Source organism: Ruditapes philippinarum, unplaced genomic scaffold, assembly GCF_026571515.1.
Source record: "Ruditapes philippinarum isolate M1 unplaced genomic scaffold, ASM2657151v2 ctg789_1_1_1_1, whole genome shotgun sequence".
NCBI classification, from domain to species: domain Eukaryota; kingdom Metazoa; phylum Mollusca; class Bivalvia; order Venerida; family Veneridae; genus Ruditapes; species Ruditapes philippinarum.
In genome coordinates this window covers 326693-345860 of record NW_026859418.1, presented here as the reverse complement: position 1 = coordinate 345860, position 19168 = coordinate 326693, and the positions used below count along the sequence as shown (strand labels likewise).

At 33.6% G+C, this 19168-nt stretch overlaps 1 protein-coding gene across 1 annotated transcript in view; it reads right to left on the bottom strand.

Moving 5' to 3' along the window:
• Nucleotides 1–305: 305 nt before the first annotated feature.
• Nucleotides 306–19168, bottom strand: part of LOC132756444 (lon protease homolog, mitochondrial-like) — a 31355-nt gene continuing 12492 nt past the window's right edge. The window contains exons 10-23 of the mRNA XM_060747517.1: nucleotides 18076–18134; nucleotides 17273–17356; nucleotides 16343–16474; nucleotides 13604–13692; nucleotides 12902–13040; nucleotides 12068–12190; nucleotides 11627–11770; nucleotides 10939–11061; nucleotides 9026–9142; nucleotides 7725–7865; nucleotides 6077–6242; nucleotides 3630–3756; nucleotides 3138–3318; nucleotides 306–2595 (exon numbers count right to left, since the gene is read on the bottom strand). Of these exons, the coding sequence (XP_060603500.1) occupies nucleotides 2434–2595; nucleotides 3138–3318; nucleotides 3630–3756; nucleotides 6077–6242; nucleotides 7725–7865; nucleotides 9026–9142; nucleotides 10939–11061; nucleotides 11627–11770; nucleotides 12068–12190; nucleotides 12902–13040; nucleotides 13604–13692; nucleotides 16343–16474; nucleotides 17273–17356; nucleotides 18076–18134 (1787 nt within the window). The 3' untranslated portion in view covers nucleotides 306–2433. The remainder of the gene's footprint in view (nucleotides 2596–3137; nucleotides 3319–3629; nucleotides 3757–6076; nucleotides 6243–7724; nucleotides 7866–9025; nucleotides 9143–10938; nucleotides 11062–11626; nucleotides 11771–12067; nucleotides 12191–12901; nucleotides 13041–13603; nucleotides 13693–16342; nucleotides 16475–17272; nucleotides 17357–18075; nucleotides 18135–19168) is intronic.

The following is a 19168-nucleotide window of genomic DNA, read 5'->3' as shown; positions in this document are numbered from 1 at the left end:
CCTATAAAGGAAACAATACAATATTTAAGTTTCCTATCATGAAACTGAAATGCATAGAGTTTAGATATGTTGCTTTTAAGCATTGTCAAATAGATCTTTCCAAAAGTAATATCAATCATGCCTCTGGGGTCAAAATTGGTCCCTGCCCAAGGGTCATTTGGATTTGTAATAGTGGCATTTTTATAGAAGAACTGCTCGGACATATAAAGAATCGTTCGGACATATATCGATGACAATTTGGCCATAATAAGGAATGTATATTTGTATTTTGTGGGTTTGTTGTTGGGATACAAATAACAACCAAGTAAATTTAAATAAACAATAATCTTTTAATCATCAAGTCCCAATTATGAATATAATATGTCTATGAATGAAAAGTTTATTAAATAATTTTTTTAGTAAAGATTCCTATTTAAGATTAGTACAGCTTTATGGAGTTATAAATTGACAGTAAGCAGTCGATTTGAATTAACACTTGGAAGTGTTTACTTTAAGACCGAAGTCTTTATTTAAAGTCAAGGCTTGAGCCTTTTTGTAATGACCTAGATGATGCAGTACCGAACTAACAATGACAAATTTCGGCTATTTATTTGTATAACAATTGATTAGATAATAATGAAAATAATCTAAAAATTGATTCGTTTATTATAATTGATAAGAGTCAATCAAATTACTTCTTTTATAATGTACTTGGCAAGACAATCAAAATGGATGCCTCCATGAAAAAAACCATTGTGGAAAGTAAACAATTCATAAAAATGTAAGTTAATCAAAAGTCGTTCTGTTACAGATTATATACTCTTGTATAAGGAAAATCATTTAAATCTTCTTTTTGTGAAACTATGTTAATGCTAAGAGATGTAATATTTGGCATGTAGCATTGCTTCGTAGACCCAAAAGTTACATAATTGTAAAGTAAAAATGTCTCAAAAATCTTCTTTGAAATGACAATGCCAAGATCTATGATATTTTGCTTGTAGCATCACTTATTTGTGGTCTTCTACAACCGTTATATAAATCATGCCACTTGGGTGCCCAGGATTACTTAGTTTATGTAGACTTGTATAGGAAAATGCTTTTAAGTCTTCTTTTGTGAAAATAAATTTCCATGACCATAGAAATTTTGCATCTCTCATTGCAAAGTGGACATCTACAAATAATGTAAAAGCCGGGAAACGGACAAAAGCCCTCCCAGACAAAAGCCCTCCCGTCAAAAAATGACAAGGCGGACAAAAGCCCTCCCGTGAAAATGACAGGGCGGACAAAAGCCCTCCTGTGAAAATAACAGGGCGGGCAAAAACCCTCCCATGAAAATGACTGGGCAGAGAAACTTTAACTTTTTACACGAAATTCGTTAAATACAAAGTCACTTTTTAAAGTGATTGACTTCTGTCCGCCCTATTATTTTCACGGGATGGCTTTTGTCCGCCACGTCATTTTTACGGGAGGGCTTTTGTCCGCCCTGTCATTTTCACGGGAGGACTTTTGTCCACCTTGTCATTTTCACGGGAGGGCTTTTGTCCGCCTTGTCACTTTTTGACGGGAGGGCTTTTGTCCTACACTCCCTTTTTATCTATGCAGGTGTGAAAAAACTTGTCAGTGTGTGTTAATTTCTTATTGGCAATTAAATTATAGCCCTTTCATCATGATTAATTGTGCCTTTCCCTGCTGTATAGGTACGATTTTCAAAATGTTTTTCATTTGTTTAGGTTTTCTCCATATAAAATGTAGAAAAGAATTGGGAAACTTTTGTTAAATGATTCCTGTTTGATCTTGAAGTTATCTTGTTTGGACATTAAGTTTATGCAAAAATAGTAATACTAATTTCCATTAATTGCATATTTCAGAAGCCAATGAAAAGATATAATAATATATTTCAGACAATGTGTTGATTTAATTTCTAATTTTCTGAATAAGATTCATGGATTTGCATAATAAAATAACTTAAAGACAGCTATTGCAAAAAAAATCAAATATGACTTATACAAAAGGGTTGAATAGTTAATACCAAATGATTGAATAAAGTCATTGTTTAAACACATCATAATCATCAATAAATATATAAAACCTCTGAAAACCGGAATCTTCTGAAAACCGGTCTTTTGGTCAAGTCCGGACAGGGCCCAGTTTTCAGATTATTTACTGTATAAGTATATATCACAAATGTTAATCTCTGACATGCATATTCACAGAATTCACTTTCATATCCAACGTTCTAGCACAAATAAACCTAATATATCTTTATTTCAAAATATCTTGAAAATCATTATCTACTTGATCTTTATAAACAGATGGTCTCTGTTAACAAGTGGCCATTAACAAAGGTTTCACAGTATTTTATCATTATGCTGAGTCAACTAGAGCAAGACTTTAGAGTAAATAATGCGTATGATCAGAACACAGTTATTTTGACCCAATTAATCATGACCATCATCAGCTGGGTGGGGTAATGTCCGGGAAAACAACTCGAAATACATCTTCGTATGTGTCAGCATAATGAACTTCTATTCCTTGTGCTATAAATTCTGGTAAATCAGAAAAGTCTTTACGATTATCTTCCGGCAAGATGACACATTTCATACCAGACCGCTTTGCCTATAAAGTAAATAATGTAGTCTGATAATACATGTGACATCTTAATAAAACAACAAAAACAATAAAACACACAAGCTGTAATAAGCTACTTATTATAATCTCATTGTTGTCATATATTAGTCCTGCAGGATTATTGATATCAATAATTTTAGTGTTGAGGATCATATACCAGTTAAACTTGTGCAAGGGGTCTTGGAATTGTTGTACTTAATATATCTATAGGGCTTGGAGTTGCTGTTCTTTATACATCTATATATTTTCATATGAAAAACGGTGTATGAAATTAAATAAGTACAGGTACAACTCAAAACAATTTTGCACTTACAGTGCAACCTGTAAAGAACAATAACCACTTTACAACAACAGTATCAATTCTTTCTAAAGTAAGTCTTCACAATAAGCTTTTCCTCCCTAGAGCAAAACCACTTAGCAACAACAAAAATCTCCATTACCTTGCTCTGCAGTGGTTATACTGTCAAACTAACAGTAAAATAAATTGTAAATTGCTCAAGATTGAAATATCTATGAAAAAGGAAACTTACGGCTATCACTTTTTCTTTCACTCCACCTATAGGCAATACTTTTCCTGTTAGTGAAATTTCTCCTGTCATAGCTAGATCTTGTCTACATGGCTTATCCAGACCTAGAGACAATAATGCTGTAACTATGGTAACACCAGCACTTGGTCCATCTTTTGGTGTGGCTCCCTGCAAAAGTAATGAAGTTAATACAAACACATTTCAAAAAGTGGACAACTTTATGGTTTTGAGTAAGCATTAGACAAGTCAAAAAATTTCTGCATGAAATTGAAGACTGGTGGTGGAAATTTAACAGAATATTTAAATGAACTGCAAAAACATAAATGCTTAAGATAATTTGCATGTATTCCTAAATTATTGATAAAGAAAACTGCCATAAAATAATAATAATGATTTACCTCTGGTACTGTAGAATGAAGAATCGTGTTTCCTAGATGTTTAATTTTCAGGATTAGTTTTATGAAAATAAGAATTTTGGGCGTTATGTATTATTGCTAGGGTTGTAATACTCTCTCCTGCATTACGTTACCAAGGTTACCTGTAACCTGAAGATCACCAGAATCTTTACTTTCAAGGTCAACAGCCTTCTTTAATACCGTCTCGATGTAGAGAGTTGATCCACCTAAAACAAGAACCGGTTGAACCGGGTGATGCTCCCCGAGAAGGTTCTGGACACAGGAAAGTATAAAAAAAATGAACAAAGGGCAATAACTCCAAAATTAGACCAGGCTTTGTTTAGGTTCTTGAAGCGTTGCAGTTCTATCCAATTATATCTAGCTACCTACAAAGTTTCATGTTGATATCTCTAATAGTTTTAAAGTAATGTCCAGGACAAAAGTCATAAAGTAAAAATAAACAAAGGGCAATTACTTCAAAATAAGGCAAGGCAGAGTAATGATTCTTAAGCACTGCACTTCCACCCAATGAGACCTATCTATCTACAAAGTTGCATGTTGATATCTCTTATAATTTTAGAGTAATGTCCCAGACAAAGTTCAAAGTGTCAAAATGAATAAAGGGCAATAACTCCAAAAGTAGGCAAGACAGTGTTACAGTTCTTGTGCACTGCAAACTTACTTAATGAGATCTATCTACCTTCAAAGTTTCATGTTGATATCTCTTATACATTAAGAAATATGTCCCGGACAAAGTTCAAAGTGTAAAAATAAACAAAGGGGGATAATTCAAAAATTAGGCAAGGCAGAGTTAAGGTTCTTGTTCACTGCACACCTACTCAATGAGATCTATCTACCTACAAAGTTTCATGTTGATACCTCTTATACTTTTAGAGTTATGTCCCGGACAAAGTTCAAATTGTAAAATAAACAAAGGGGGATAATTCAAAAATTAGGCAAGGCAGAGTTACGGTTCTTGTGCACTGCACACCTACTCAATGAGATCTATCTACCTACAAAGTTTCATGTTGATACCTCTTATACTTTTAGAGTTATGTCCCGGACAAATTTCAAAGTGTAAAATAAACAAAGGGGGATAATTCAAAAATTAGGCAAGGCAGAGTTACGGTTCTTGTGCACTGCACACCTACTCAATGAGATCTATCTACCTACAAAGTTTCATGTTGAAACCTCTTATACTTTTAGAGTTATGTCCCGGACAAATTTCAAAGTGTAAAATAAACAAAGGGGGGTAATTCAAAAATTAGGCAAGGCAGAGTTACGGTTCTTGTGCACTGCACTTCTACTCAATGAGATCTATCTACCTACAAAGTTTCATGTTGATACCTCTTATACTTTTAGAGTTATGTCCCGGACAAAGTTCAAAGTGTAAAATAAACAAAGGGGGATATTTCAAAAATTAGGCAAGGCAGAGTTACGGTTCTTGTGCACTGCACTTCTACTCAATGAGATCTATCTACCTACAAAGTTTCATGTTGATACCTCTTATACTTTTAGAGTTATGTCCCGGACAAAGTTCAAAGTGTAAAAATAAACAAAGGGGAATAATTCAAAAATTAGGCAAGGCAGAGTTACGGTTCTTGTGCACTGCACACCTACTTAATGAGATCTATCTACCTACAAAGTTTCATGTTGATACCTCTTGTTGTTTCAAAGTTATGTCCCGGACAAGAAAAGGGGACGGACGGACGGACGGAAAGACGGACGGACGGACAGACGGACGGACGGACAAGGTGGCGACTATATGCTCCCCCGAAATTTTTTCGGGGAGCATAAAAATTGTTTATATGAAATTGACCCACTTCTCCTATCATTTTTATTTTCAATAACTTTTGCTAGCTCCATAAGGTGAAACATGGTAAAGACCCTAATAGGACTCAAACCCACGGTCCATAGTTTAAAAATAAGACACCATACCCACTACTAAGCCTCTCCTCTTATTCTTGAATCCTCATTTTCATCCTTTATTTGAATAAATTCAGCATGAATTGTTTGTGAAACCTATTAATTTATTAAACAGCCAGGTTTTCAATAAAATATAACAATTCATGGTGGCAGGGGCCTTGTGAATGATGTGACAACTGCAACCTTGTCATGATAAGCAAGTATTCCAAGTTTTATGTTGAAATTTTAAAATGTTTTGTTATGGGCTACATTAAAGTTTTGATGACAACAACAATGTCAAAGCGATCATAAAAGCTTGACTTTTTCTTTAAAAGAAACTTGAATTAGCATTGATCCATTTCCCCCTTCCAGTAAGAGATAAAAGACATATATATCATACTACAATTACTCATAGCTTTCCATACCTAGTACACAATACACACATTTTAGTCATGAAAATTTGCACTAGCCAGACAGTAACACAAAGGTAAATTTAATTAAGAGTAAGTAAAAATTCCACAATTTTTATATTTGGGCTTGAAAAACATTTATGGCTTTACACTACAGAATATGAATTCAGGTGAAGTTAAACATGAATTTCATTGACTGACAAATTGTTTGTTTTAAATGTTCTTGTCTTACCCATGGCTGTCCATGCAAGTCCTGTAACAACACCAGGAGGTGTAATATCATACATCCTCTCCTTGGTAAACAGAGGCTTCCCAACAAAGTCTTGTAAATTATCCAAATCTACACTTATACTGGCTATATTTTCTGAAACAATCTTCAGTGCAGTTTTCCTATATATCTGAAATAAACACAAATATTTTATTATGGAAATAGAAATACCAGTGCACAAAATATTTGGTAACTTTAGAGAATGAAATGTGATGTGATAATTAATAACACAAATGATTCAGTCTAAAAAGTATTCTAACACTCCACGTGATTTTTCACTATAGACAAAGAAGGAAAAAAAAACGGTGTTAAACTGCCAATAAACACTGGTTAGGGACTACTTGTATATGCGGCTGTTATGTTTTCACCTTCGATTATATAGTTTACAAGGCCTTTTAAAGCAACAATAAAAAGCATTTTCATTTATATTTTCAGTTCTTATAATGTTTTCTTTTCATATAATACCGAAATAATATCTCACAAACACTAATGCCACATATTTGATTCATATCAGTTAATAAATATTTTGACAAAACGGCGCCAATCCATAAGCCGCGTAATGATGTCATCCTAAGTAAACAACTCATTCATAAATAAGCTGACGTTATTTCACACATACAAGAATGGTAAATGGGGCACTGATGTAAACACAATACGACGTTAGTTTTTTGTTGTTGAAAACTTGATAAAATAACGTTTTTTTCTTAATATTTCTTTTAATTAATAATTTCTATATCTTCGCAACAGTAGGGTGCGAAAATCGTACAGCGTTATACGAAAATCGGCACAGGAAGTAATTTCCGCTTTGAAAAAAAATAACATTAGTGATCTTCCTTATTTTATTGTGTAAGAATCGAAATAACATCGGCCTGAGAGGTGTATTTAACTATTGTATTGGCTATTTAACACCGGTTTTGTCGTTTTGATGCGGGAAAATTAACCACTCTAATTTCTACGCATCAAAACTCCAAACTGCTGTTAAATAGCCGATATACACCTCTCAGGCCGATGCTATTTCTTAATTAATTTAGTATTGTATCAATAAAGATCATTGTAAGACTTGTAAGATATTATTTCGCCTGTTCTAATGTAATGTTCATTCTTTTTACAACTTACGATTACAAGCTGCAATTGTTTGATTTCTCAGATTTTGGCTACTCAAACTTGCCATTCTTTTCCTTCTTTGAGCCAATATCCAGCAATAATGTAAAGGTCATTAAAGTTCAGAATACTAGCTGTATTTGATCCTTACAAAACAAACAAACGGCAGTAAGATCTGAACCTCAACAGTATTATTCCCTTCGCCATCAATGTATTATATACTTTGAGTTTCTATTTTAAAATCTGTGTCCGCCATAGGTCAACAAACCTTTTACTATTTTGAAGTATACTGAAACTTTATTGATATCATTATCAACCCTTGGCCATAGCATATTTTTTTATAATTTGGAACTCACATATATTCATGGCTCATGAGAAAGACTTTGGTATCAGTGCAAAAATCTGGCAGTCAACTGTAACCAAACTAGTCAAAAAGCGTCTTTCTGTAGGCTAGCCCAGCTCTATCATAATGTTTATCATAAGCAAGTCAATAATATCTCTGACCACATACCTTCTCTACATGTTTTTGAAGATTTCTCACACCACTCTCTCGACAGTAACATTTTATAAGTTCCTGCATGGCATCCTGGGATATTGTCACCTGATCTGACTTGATTCCAGTGTGTTCTTGGGCTTGGGGTATAAGGTATCTCTGCGGAAAAAAATTCAACTTTATAAACCCTACGTACTTCAAGCTTGGTTAAAAAGTTACAAAACAACCGATTTCTTTGAACACAAAATCTAGTAATCTTAACGATGAAATCATATTTAAGAGGCAGATACCACAACCACTCAGCCAACAGTCCACCTTAACTATAACTAGTTTCTTAAAATATCTAGGCACATTAAACCCCTTAAAATATTACCTCAGCTATAGCTAGTTTTTCCTCAGCAACATATCCAGACACATTAACAACTTAAAATATTACCTCAGCTATAGCTAGTTTTTCCTCAGCAACATATCCGGACACATTAACAACTTAAAATATTACCTCAGCTATAGCTAGTTTTTCCTCAGCAACATATCCAGACACATTAACAACTTAAAATATTACCTCAGCTATAGCTAGTTTTTCCTCAGCAACATATCTGGACACAATAACAACTTAAAATATTACCTCAGCTATAGCTAGTTTCTCTTCAGCAACATATCCAGACACAATAACAACTTAAAATATTACCTCAGCTATAGCTAGTTTCTCTTCAGCAACATATCTGGACACAATAACAACTTAAAGTATTACCTCAGCTATAGCTAGTTTTTCCTCAGCAACATATCCAAACACATTAACAACTTAAAAGTATTACCTCAGCTATAGCTAGTTTTTCCTCAGCAACATATCCAGACACATTAACAACTTAAAATATTACCTCAGCTATAGCTAGTTTCTCTTCAGCAACATATCCGGACACATTAACAACTTAAAATATTACCTCAGCTATAGCTAGTTTTTCCTCAGCAACATATCCAGACACATTAACAACTTAAAATATTACCTCAGCTATAGCTAGTTTTTCCTCAGCAACATATCCGGACACAATAACAACTTAAAATATTACCTCAGCTATAGCTAGTTTTTCCTCAGCAACATATCTGGACACAATAACAACTTAAAATATTACCTCAGCTATAGCTAGTTTTTCCTCAGCAACATATCAGGACACAATAACAACTTAAAGTATTACCTCAGCTATAGCTAGTTCTTCCTCAGCAACATATCCGGACGCAATAACAACTTAAAATATTACCTCAGCTATAGCTAGTTTTTCCTCAGCAACATATCAGGACACAATAACAACTTAAAATATTACCTCAGCTATAGCTAGTTTTTCCTCAGCAACATATCCGGACACATCAATCAGCTCCATCCTGTCTTTTAAAGGTTCTGGTATTGTGTCTATTATATTGGCTGTACAAATGAACAGTACCTGAAGAAGATTTGAATTGTTCCTTTAAACAGTAACTGTAAATTGTATCAAAGCATTTTATTTGAAATTCATTGAGTTTAATTTTTCTTCAATTTAATAATGCCTTAAATCTTACAGAAACAAGAATATAAATTAACAAGAACTGTCGGAGGACAGTATTGGCTCAACTATTTGGAAAAGTTGTCACCAAGGGTGTTTTAATGAGTATAATAATGCTAATTACCTATGAATACATACAATTGACCGAAAAGGTACAAAGGCTTGTTATTAAGATGTTTTATCAAGTAAATCACTGCTTTATTATTATGAATGCATAAAATTGTCCCAAAAAAAGGCACAAACCCTTCAGTAGTTATGAAGATAACAGCTTACAAGCAAAACTTTACCATGAGTTTCTAAGTTGAAAAAGGGGAGAAAAATCATCCTAAATGCAAGATAGAATTACGGATCTTGGTCAGTGGCCTACAATTATGACCCTAAATGCATATGTGAAGTTTTAAATAAATATCTTAAATAGTTATTGAGATATGTAAAACTTGCATGTTAACATTAACAAAGAGACTAAGTAGAAAAGGGGAGATAAATCAGCCTAAATGCAAGATAAAGTTATGGAATTTGGTCAGTGACATACAATTATGACCCTCCATGCATATGTGGGAAGTTTGAAATCAAAATCTCAGATAGTTATTGAGATATGTAAAACTTACATGTAAACATTAACCAAGAGACTAGTAAAAAAGGGTGAGATAAATCAGCCTAAATACATGACACAGATATGAGTGCTGTTCAGTGATCATTATTTATGACCACAAATATACATATGAAGTTTCAAGTTTGTATCTTTAATAGTTTCAGAGATATGCAAAACTTGCATGTTAAACTAAACCAAGAAAAGGAGATTTTTTTAGTATAAAAGGGAGCATAATTCAGTCAAAATACATGGCAGAGTAATGAATCTTGAGATGTGACCTTCAATTATGACCCTAAGTACATGTGTAAAGTTTCAAGTAAATATCTTATAATAAGACCTTTAACCAAAATTTCTAAGTTTCAAAGGGGCAAATAATTCTGCAAATATTGCAGGCAGAGTTATGCAATTTTGCAAACTGATGTACACTGCTACTATAAAAAAGTCTTTTAAATTTCAATTGAATACCTCAAGCAATAATTGAGATATCTGACTTTACAAAAAAACTTTAACTAAAATTCTAAGTTAAAAAGGGGCATAATTCTGTAAATATTGTAGGCAGAGTTATCCAACTTGTCAATCTGATTTACATTGTTACTATACATAAGTATTGTAAGTTTCAATTGAATATCTCAAGCAATAATTGAGATATTTGACTTTACAAAAAACTTTAACCAAGGCAGACGGCGACGCGGACGCCGGGGCGACTACAATAGCTCTCATATTTTTCAATAGTCGAGCTAAAAACCTTTTTGTCAGACCCATGTCTTGAACAATAAGTATCAAAAATTTCCATTCATTTACAAAAGAACTTTTTTTTTCCAGACTAATAACAACATCCTTGCAAAATATGTAAGGGCATTTTAACCTCATATGACAGAGGCCTAAAAAGGCCAATTCCCAAATGAAATTATCTTTAAAATCATGCAGATTTTCCAAAAATCATTAACAAGGTTTTTACTTTCCAAAATTTGCAATTTTAGCAATGATTTTTCTGAAAATCAAAGGCTAAAGCCTCTCCCTAATAAAGACAGGAAAAAAAATGTATGTTCAAAACATGTTCTGAATCTTTCATAGTACTTATAATTATAAGATCATAGTATTATACCTTAGAGAGGTCAACGTTCACATCTAGATAATGATCGAGAAAGTTAGCATTTTGTTCAGGGTCCAACAACTCTAACAGTGCCGATGCTGGATCACCCTGGTGTCCTTTACCAATCTTGTCAACCTATTTCATATAACAAAATTATAATATATATAACACAAAAATATGAGCATCAACCAACTTTTTTATCTTGTCCCTGACATTAATTACTTATATTAATATTGCCTAAATAGCACAGATAAAATTTTCATGCCCATTTACAATCTATGTCAAATTTTAAATACACTGCCACCCCACTCTCTTGTCCAGGTCCAAGGTCACAACCCTGGACTTTTAGTGTATTAGCGAATATACTCAATCCACTTACATGAGCATATCACAGTATCTTTCTGTATCAGTTCTTTCAATTTAAATCATTTCAAATAAAATATTTGTTTCTTAATCATTTAAATAATATAATATAGGCAAATATTATTTTCTTTACTGTTACTAGTAAAAATCGATAAAAATCGCAAAATAAAAATGATAACAAAACCACTTTCTTATAAAGATAACGACCAGAAAACAGCTCCACGGTATATCTTATGCACAAATGGAAAATTACCTGTTCAAGGAACTTGACGTCTGCATCATTGTTTTACACTGAGATATGATTGGGCAATAAATATAAGAATTGACAAGAGCTTACTTCATCAATTAAAACTAATGGGTTTTCTGTTTTAGTCTTCTTCAAGCATTGGATAATTTTTCCTGGCATGGCGCCAACATATGTCCTTCGATGACCTTTGATCTCTGCCACGTCTGTCATACCTCCTACACTAAATCTGAAATACTATAAATAGCAACACTTTCAAACAGAGTTCACATTCAATCCTTATACAACAAAAGAGCATTATCCTAGACTTTAACATGCTTCATATTATTCCTTACATGAGGACTTTTTTCAGCATCTTTCATGAGCCTCACAATACAAAATTAACTATAAACTTTAAGATTTTAAAAAAAATGATTGTTGTTATTTTGGTGGTCAATCAACATCAGAAATTTGTTAGGTAATATAAAGAAATTTCATGCTTTCTCTTTGAAAAGTTATGATATATAGTACAGGATACATAATAATTAGTAATACCTCTCTATTTAATGCCCTGGCAATAAACTTAGCTATACTGGTCTTCCCCACACCTGGTGGACCATGAAAACACAGAATCTTGCCTTGAGTACTACCCTTCAGCTGACTAACAGCTATAAATTCCTGTCAAAAAAGAAAAGTATTTCAATTTATAAAATACATGTACCTCTTCCACAAACTTTTATTATTTGAAGTACAAAACAGAAGAAAAAATTCAGGTCTGTGGTAGATTCAAACTGAAGAGCTGCTTATAAACAAAGACAATACCTGAGTCAAAGAACTGTGTTCTTGGTGCCGTTAGCATGGATTTATTCATTTCTAATCTTAATGGATTTAACTCACTAGAGTGTTGGAGCAGTACCTCTAGACGCTTGCAGAAATCATGATCACAAAGTAGGATATTGTTTTTTCGTAAATTTCCATTCATGACTGTACATAAATCGGTGTAAAGCAATAAATTAAACGTCTTAAACTGCGTTTTCGTAGGTGAAAAGGCGAGATTTTAACATTTAATCCTTCAAGTGCCTTGTCTGGTATATACCAGAATACAGTATTTAGCATGGTGCTCTGACACTTTTTTTAACATTTAAGCTTAATTATTGGAAATTTATTTATTTGGATGGGTTTAAAGTCACATCAACACTATAAAGGTCAAGTGGTAACTTGGAGAAATTCAGCAAACAATACATCTTACAATAATGTGTTTATATAGTGTTTTATGGTTATACATGCAACCATACTTCTAAAATATTTTTCAGGGAAAATCTCCCAATCATTTTTTGCATTCTAAAAGAGACACTGTGAAAGATGCCTACATTATCAAATATGTCATACCAATATTCTCTTTTTAACATCCTCCATACCATAGTGGTCTTCTTCTAATATTTCTTTTGCCTGTTGCAGATCTAGATTTTCTTCACTATATTTTCCCCATGGCAAGTTGGTCAACCAGTCTAGATAATTTCTTGTCACACTGTAAGAAAACATGTTAATTCATGTCTATTATGGTTCACCTTTGTCATAACTACATGTATGTTGATTTTTTTTTCAACAAAGAATATCTCTGGTTATTAAGAGTGCAAAAAATAAAGCATCCACTTGAGGATTCCACAGATATCAGTAATTTCAGTGGAATAGAACTCCTGTCCTCAAAATATATAGTCTGACAGTAATACCACTAAACTAAGTAACCCAATGAAGAGGTAGTGATTTTAAAATATACTTTTACATCACTCAAACATTCAGTATAAAGAACAAATATATACATCCATTTTACAAGAAGAAGTCTGATCAAATACAATGTATATCCACCATTCATATCAGTAGAAGGTCCATTTCAGTGTATTCCTACAATGATTAACTTCTGGAGGAAGACTTAGACTGCTGCTCTCTGCATTTCTACGGCCTCTTGAGTAGAACCACAACCTTGCATGATCTTGCTAGTTAGTTTCTTTACAGGAGTCCTAACTCCCTGTCAAATAATTAAACTAACCAACCCAGTGACATTTGTTTTAAAGAATATGCTCAAGAACTTACTTAAATTCTGATGAATGGTTATCAAGGGTAGACAATTTGTTGAGTTCTTCATTTATCACAGTCATAACATGCTCCGGTACAGTCAGATCCTGAAATATAATAACAAGAATATCTTAACATACTGAAGTTGCGAAATTGATTTGCCCTGCTTTGAATTTGGAATAGTCCATTTAAAGTTTAAGGGATTCAATGTCAAAGCTACCAACAGTACAGAGATGATCAGACAGCACAAGGTCTAGGCTCACTGACCCTATACTGGTGGCAAAGACTAAACATTTTCAGTTCCAGAAGGTTAAGGGTTACTTAGTTGTATTTTGTTGTATCTGATTGGCTAGAGTCAAAAGAAATTACATACCACAACAAGAGCTGTCCGTAAGACAGCGCGCTCGACTTTTTTATTGCTTGCCAATAAAAAAAGTTTTTGCAGTAAAAGGCAATACAAGAATCTCTGTATTTTTAAAGTGAACAATGGCCATGAGCATTAAGATATTTAGTGAAGAATTATTTTACTGAATTGTGTGATACCCTTGAACACTGTAGCTGGTCACTTGTCCACCAATCAAATAGGCGAGATAAAATGTGAAATATGCATATACTACTGATTTTAATTTCAAGTACAAAAAGAGAAAAATAACTAGTTGTTTGATACCCTTGAATATTACAGCAATGTTTATATGACATAATTTATGGTAAAGTGAACAAGTGGATAGGAATGAATTTTTTTAGATTTTTTAAGTTTTTTAGTGCTTGCCTATAATACAAACATTGACAGTTAAGGGCCATAATTCAAATAAAATCTTTGACAGAATTACCTTCTCCTGGACATGTTTGGGAATCATGATTGTAAACAAGTATTCCAACTTTCAAATTAATATCTCAAACAGTTCAGTCAAAAAGTGGACTGGTACTAAAAACTTAACCAAGATTCTAAGTCGATAAAAGGCCTTAATTTTTAAAACAAATCCTTGACAGAGTTACCTTCTCTTGCGTACAGATGGGGGTAATGATGTGAAATAGCATTAAAAGTTTCAAAGCAATATCTCAAAGGGTTAAGGCAATAAGTGGATTTTACCCATATTCAATGTATTTTCTAAGTCAAAAAGGGGCATAATTCTGTCAAAAACCTTGACAGAGTTATGTCCTCTTGTCTGTTGATGAAGGTCGTGATGGTAAACAAGTATGGTCAGTTTCAAAGCAATACCTCCAATGGTTTTGAAATAAAGTGAGGTGGTACAAAAAACTTAACCAAGCTCAATACACTTTCTAAGTCAAAAAAGGGCCATAATTCTGTCAAAAACCTTGACAGAGTTATGTACTCTTGTCTGTAGATGGAGGTTATGATGGTGAACAAGTATGGTAAGTTTCAAAGCCATACTTGTAATACTTCTGAAATAAAGTGGGGTGGTACGAAAAACTTAACCAAGGTGTGACGCCGACGCCGACGCCGGGGCGAGTAGGATAGCTCCCCTTTTCATAGAAAAGTCGAGCTAAAAACTAACAGAAAGGAATCACAAAACCTAGTTTTTGAAAACTTATAATAGAAGTAGACTTACAAGATACATATAAAACATGAAAACAAGTCAGAAACAGAACTATAAGAACCAAATAATTTACAAAATTTCTAATGCATTTTAGCATGCCTAACTATGAGGGAACACAGGAAAGTTTATTTTTAGTCTCAATCAATATCTTGCCTCAGAGACTTTGACCTCACTGACTTCAAAGGCAACACAGAGGGTAGATATGTCCATGTAAAATAGTTTTATACCACATTTTTATCAATAAAATCTTTACAAATGATAGAATAAACACCTATTTATTGCCTCATTTACATTAAACTTACTCCAACAACCTCAAATCCTACTCATTGGTAAAGACCATGCTTGCACCCTCCCACATCCAGTAATTTCCTTTGGGTCTATAATGCTTGCCCCTCGGCCTCCCACATCCAGTCATTTCCTTTGGATGTTCAATGTGCTTGCCCCTCCCACATCCAGTAATTTCCTTTGGGTCTATAAAGCTTGCCCCCCTACATCCAGTCATTTCCTTTGGATGTATAATGCTTGCCCTTTCCACATCCAGTAACTTCCTTTGGGTCTATAATGCTTGTCCCTCCCACATCCAGAAACTTCCTTTGGGTCTCTATAATGCTTGCCCCTCACACATCCAGCCATTTCCTTTGGATGTATAATGCTTGCCCCTCCCACATCCAGTAATTTCATTTTGGTCTCTTTAATGCTTGCCCCCTCCCATATCCAGTTACTTCCTTTGGGTCTATAATGCTTGCCCCTCCCACATCCAGTAATTTCATTTTGGTCTCTTTAATGCTTGCCCCCTCCCATATCCAGTAACTTCCTTTGGGTCTATAATGCTTGCCCCATCCCACATCCAGTCATTTCCTTTGGATGTATAATGCTTGCCCCCTCCCATATCCAGTCATTCCCTTTGGATGTATAATGCTTGCCCCTCCCACATCCAGTCATTTCATTTGGGTCTATATTGCTTGCCCCCTCCCAAATCCAGTCATTTCCTTTTGCTGTATAATGCTTGCCCCTCCTACATCCAGTAATTTCCTTTGGGTCTATAATGCTTGCCCCTCTCATATCCAGTCATTTCCTTTTGATGTATAATGCTTGCCCCCTCCCACATCCAGTTATTTCCAATTTAATACTTGGTAATTTGCAATTACCAAACTGTTGTCAAATAAAAACAAACAAAAGCTGAGAACAGATATTTTACCTTAATCCTCCCAAGGAATTTCTCTCCAATAGCATCTTTATCATCTTTCTCTAAACCCAGTTCTCTTTTGATAACTTTCAGTTGTTCACGTAGAATATACTCCCTGTGTTGTTTCTTTACCTTCTCTTCAACCTGTTGTCAGGATATAAATAACATAATATGATGAGATTTTGTTTAAATACAGTAAGTTTACTCATTTTTTGTTATGGATTTATGATGCTGGTTTGTCACTCAAGACATACATGCTATAATTACCGGGACACCTTCCATCATAAGGGTAAAACGTTATGAATGCATTAATGACTTATGAAGATAATATAATATGAAGGTGTATACCAATAAACTGGTGTCAACTTTGCCTCTATATTACTACGTCACTGTAAGGTGTCCTGGTAAATCCATTTTTTAATAATTTACATTAAAGAATATTGCCTTAATTTTTTTCATTTAACGACAAAATCTTTTATGGGACAAGTGCCTGATTTTTAGGACAATTGCAGACATCCAGGACCATATGGCATGTATGTCTTAATCTATGCATGCTTGTTTAACAATGTTACTGTTCTGTTTACATTTTAGTTTCAATATCAATTGTGTTCAAGTCAACTTAACCTAAACAAAATAAAGCCATTTAATTTCTTATACACAAAACACTCTAATAACCTTAAAACATAGAGGATATTTTCTGCACATATAATGACTTTTGAACCCCAAGGTTATTCAGAGTTCTAATATACTGAAGGCGCAAGTTTCAAATTTCTAGTGGGAACATATTAGACATTTTTTAATTTTCTTCTTTTTAGTTCTTCCAACATCAGTTTTAATCAGTTTTAAATCTCCATTCAAGCAAATGTTTTATTTTTCTACTGTTAGTTTGCCTCTGAAGGTTGCTCAAAATCATTGATCAAATTACATGAAACATTTCATAACCTCTTTCCCAATTTTCTGCTGTAATTTACTTAGTTCATATTCCTTCTTCAACATTGATAGAGCCATCATAAGACGTTGTGGTATCTATAATAACAAATATAATTATATTGTCACACAAAAAATGCCTGAATACAAACAATAAAAGAAGCTGCTAGATGATACAGAAAAACAACTTCAACATACATGTACATAAAAAATTTACAGTACACTATTTTTACTTGTACTGAAAAGAATGATCAGACATTCTTTAAATAGAACAGTTTTGCTTGCACCTAAACTTTTCTTATAGATACTGCAAACTAAATTTTGAAGAAAATAAAATCATGAAAAGAAAAGGAACATTGTTCTTTGTTTAAAATTATAGCATGTAATGTTCTATTACATATAAATGGTAAAATTATGTTCAATACAGAAAACTTTGACATTATAACACCCTGTTTTCAACACTCCTCACAGTGATAACCTCCTTTGGCAGATTGAAATCAATGCCTTCAGAGATTGACGTCACATTGAAATTCAAATGTAAACATCAACCGTTACATAGAAAATTTAACATCATTTTTCTCTTTCTGTTTCATTTTTAACTTTTCGTCCCTACCTTTGAAATAGTTTATCAAAAAACTATCCTTAGTATACAAAATGATGAAAAATAAATTCAAAAGCTAAAAATTTTTTTTAACAGAATATTGTTAAAAAGTATGTGTGTGGTGGCACAGATCTCTGTACTGATAAGGGGAGATAACTGTGTAAGAGAGTGCCCCTCTTCCTGCAACTCTGCTAGGTTAAGGACAACAAAGTCTTACATTTGTTTCCTCAAGAACTTTCTGTAACTCTTCTGGCTCAGCAGATGTCATGGCAGCTCCTTTAAACACATAATATTCACTATATACATGTGAACTTACATAAAATCATTGAATTTTGTATATATCTTTTGGTTCAGTTTAAAGTTACATTAAATAAATATGTAAAAATATTTTGCCGTCGGCCTAAAAAACAAGCATTATACAGTTTCAAAAACCTTTTTAATATTTATGTTGTAAATCTCATCAAATATTGTTCATAAATTAGGATTTTAAACGGAAAACCCCACGATAACACTAAAGTTCGTTATACGAATTTTAAACTCGTGTATGCGCTACGTCACAGTGTTATAGCTGCCCCCCCCCCCCCCCCCCCCCCCCCCCCCCCCCCCCCCCCCCCCCCCCCCCCCCCCCCCCCCCCCCCCCCCCCCCCCCCCCCCCCCCCCCCCCGGAACACAGTAAATATGAGATTTTCTTGTGCAAAACATACTTTAACCGTTTTAGCTTCACGGTGCACTAGGCCTGTGGTTCAGAAAAAAGTAATCATCTCATAAAAAGGATTAAATTTGTATGAAAACATCCGTTACAATGCAGAAATATACTGTTAGATTAGAACTGCTGCACATAGTCATGTTTGTTGATATAATATTGATGTACGGATGAACCGAGGGCGGAGTTTCTCATGCAAACAGAAATAATTATTATTGTACCTCCGATTTCACCACAATGAGGTTGCCAATTGTTTATGCTTATAAAACTTATTTTGGTTGTCTTGACACCAAAATAAAATCTGGAGTCGATATGAAACCCAATTTATTAATGAAATGTCGCCATTTCTGTTTTTATGAAATTTATTTAATGTAGCTTTAAACATAATTTATTTAACAAATTTACAAACATGTATCATTTTACATCGCAATATATATGGATTGGAAAATAAGCATTACACTTCTATAATTTCTTTCCATGATGGAGTTTGTCTTTATCATTTTACTTTATATGATCAGAGCATGTTTTACATTTCAATATCAACAAAATTTTGTATGTTATCATTTAGTTATGATTTCTGATTCATTTTGCTTTTTGATTAACAAAA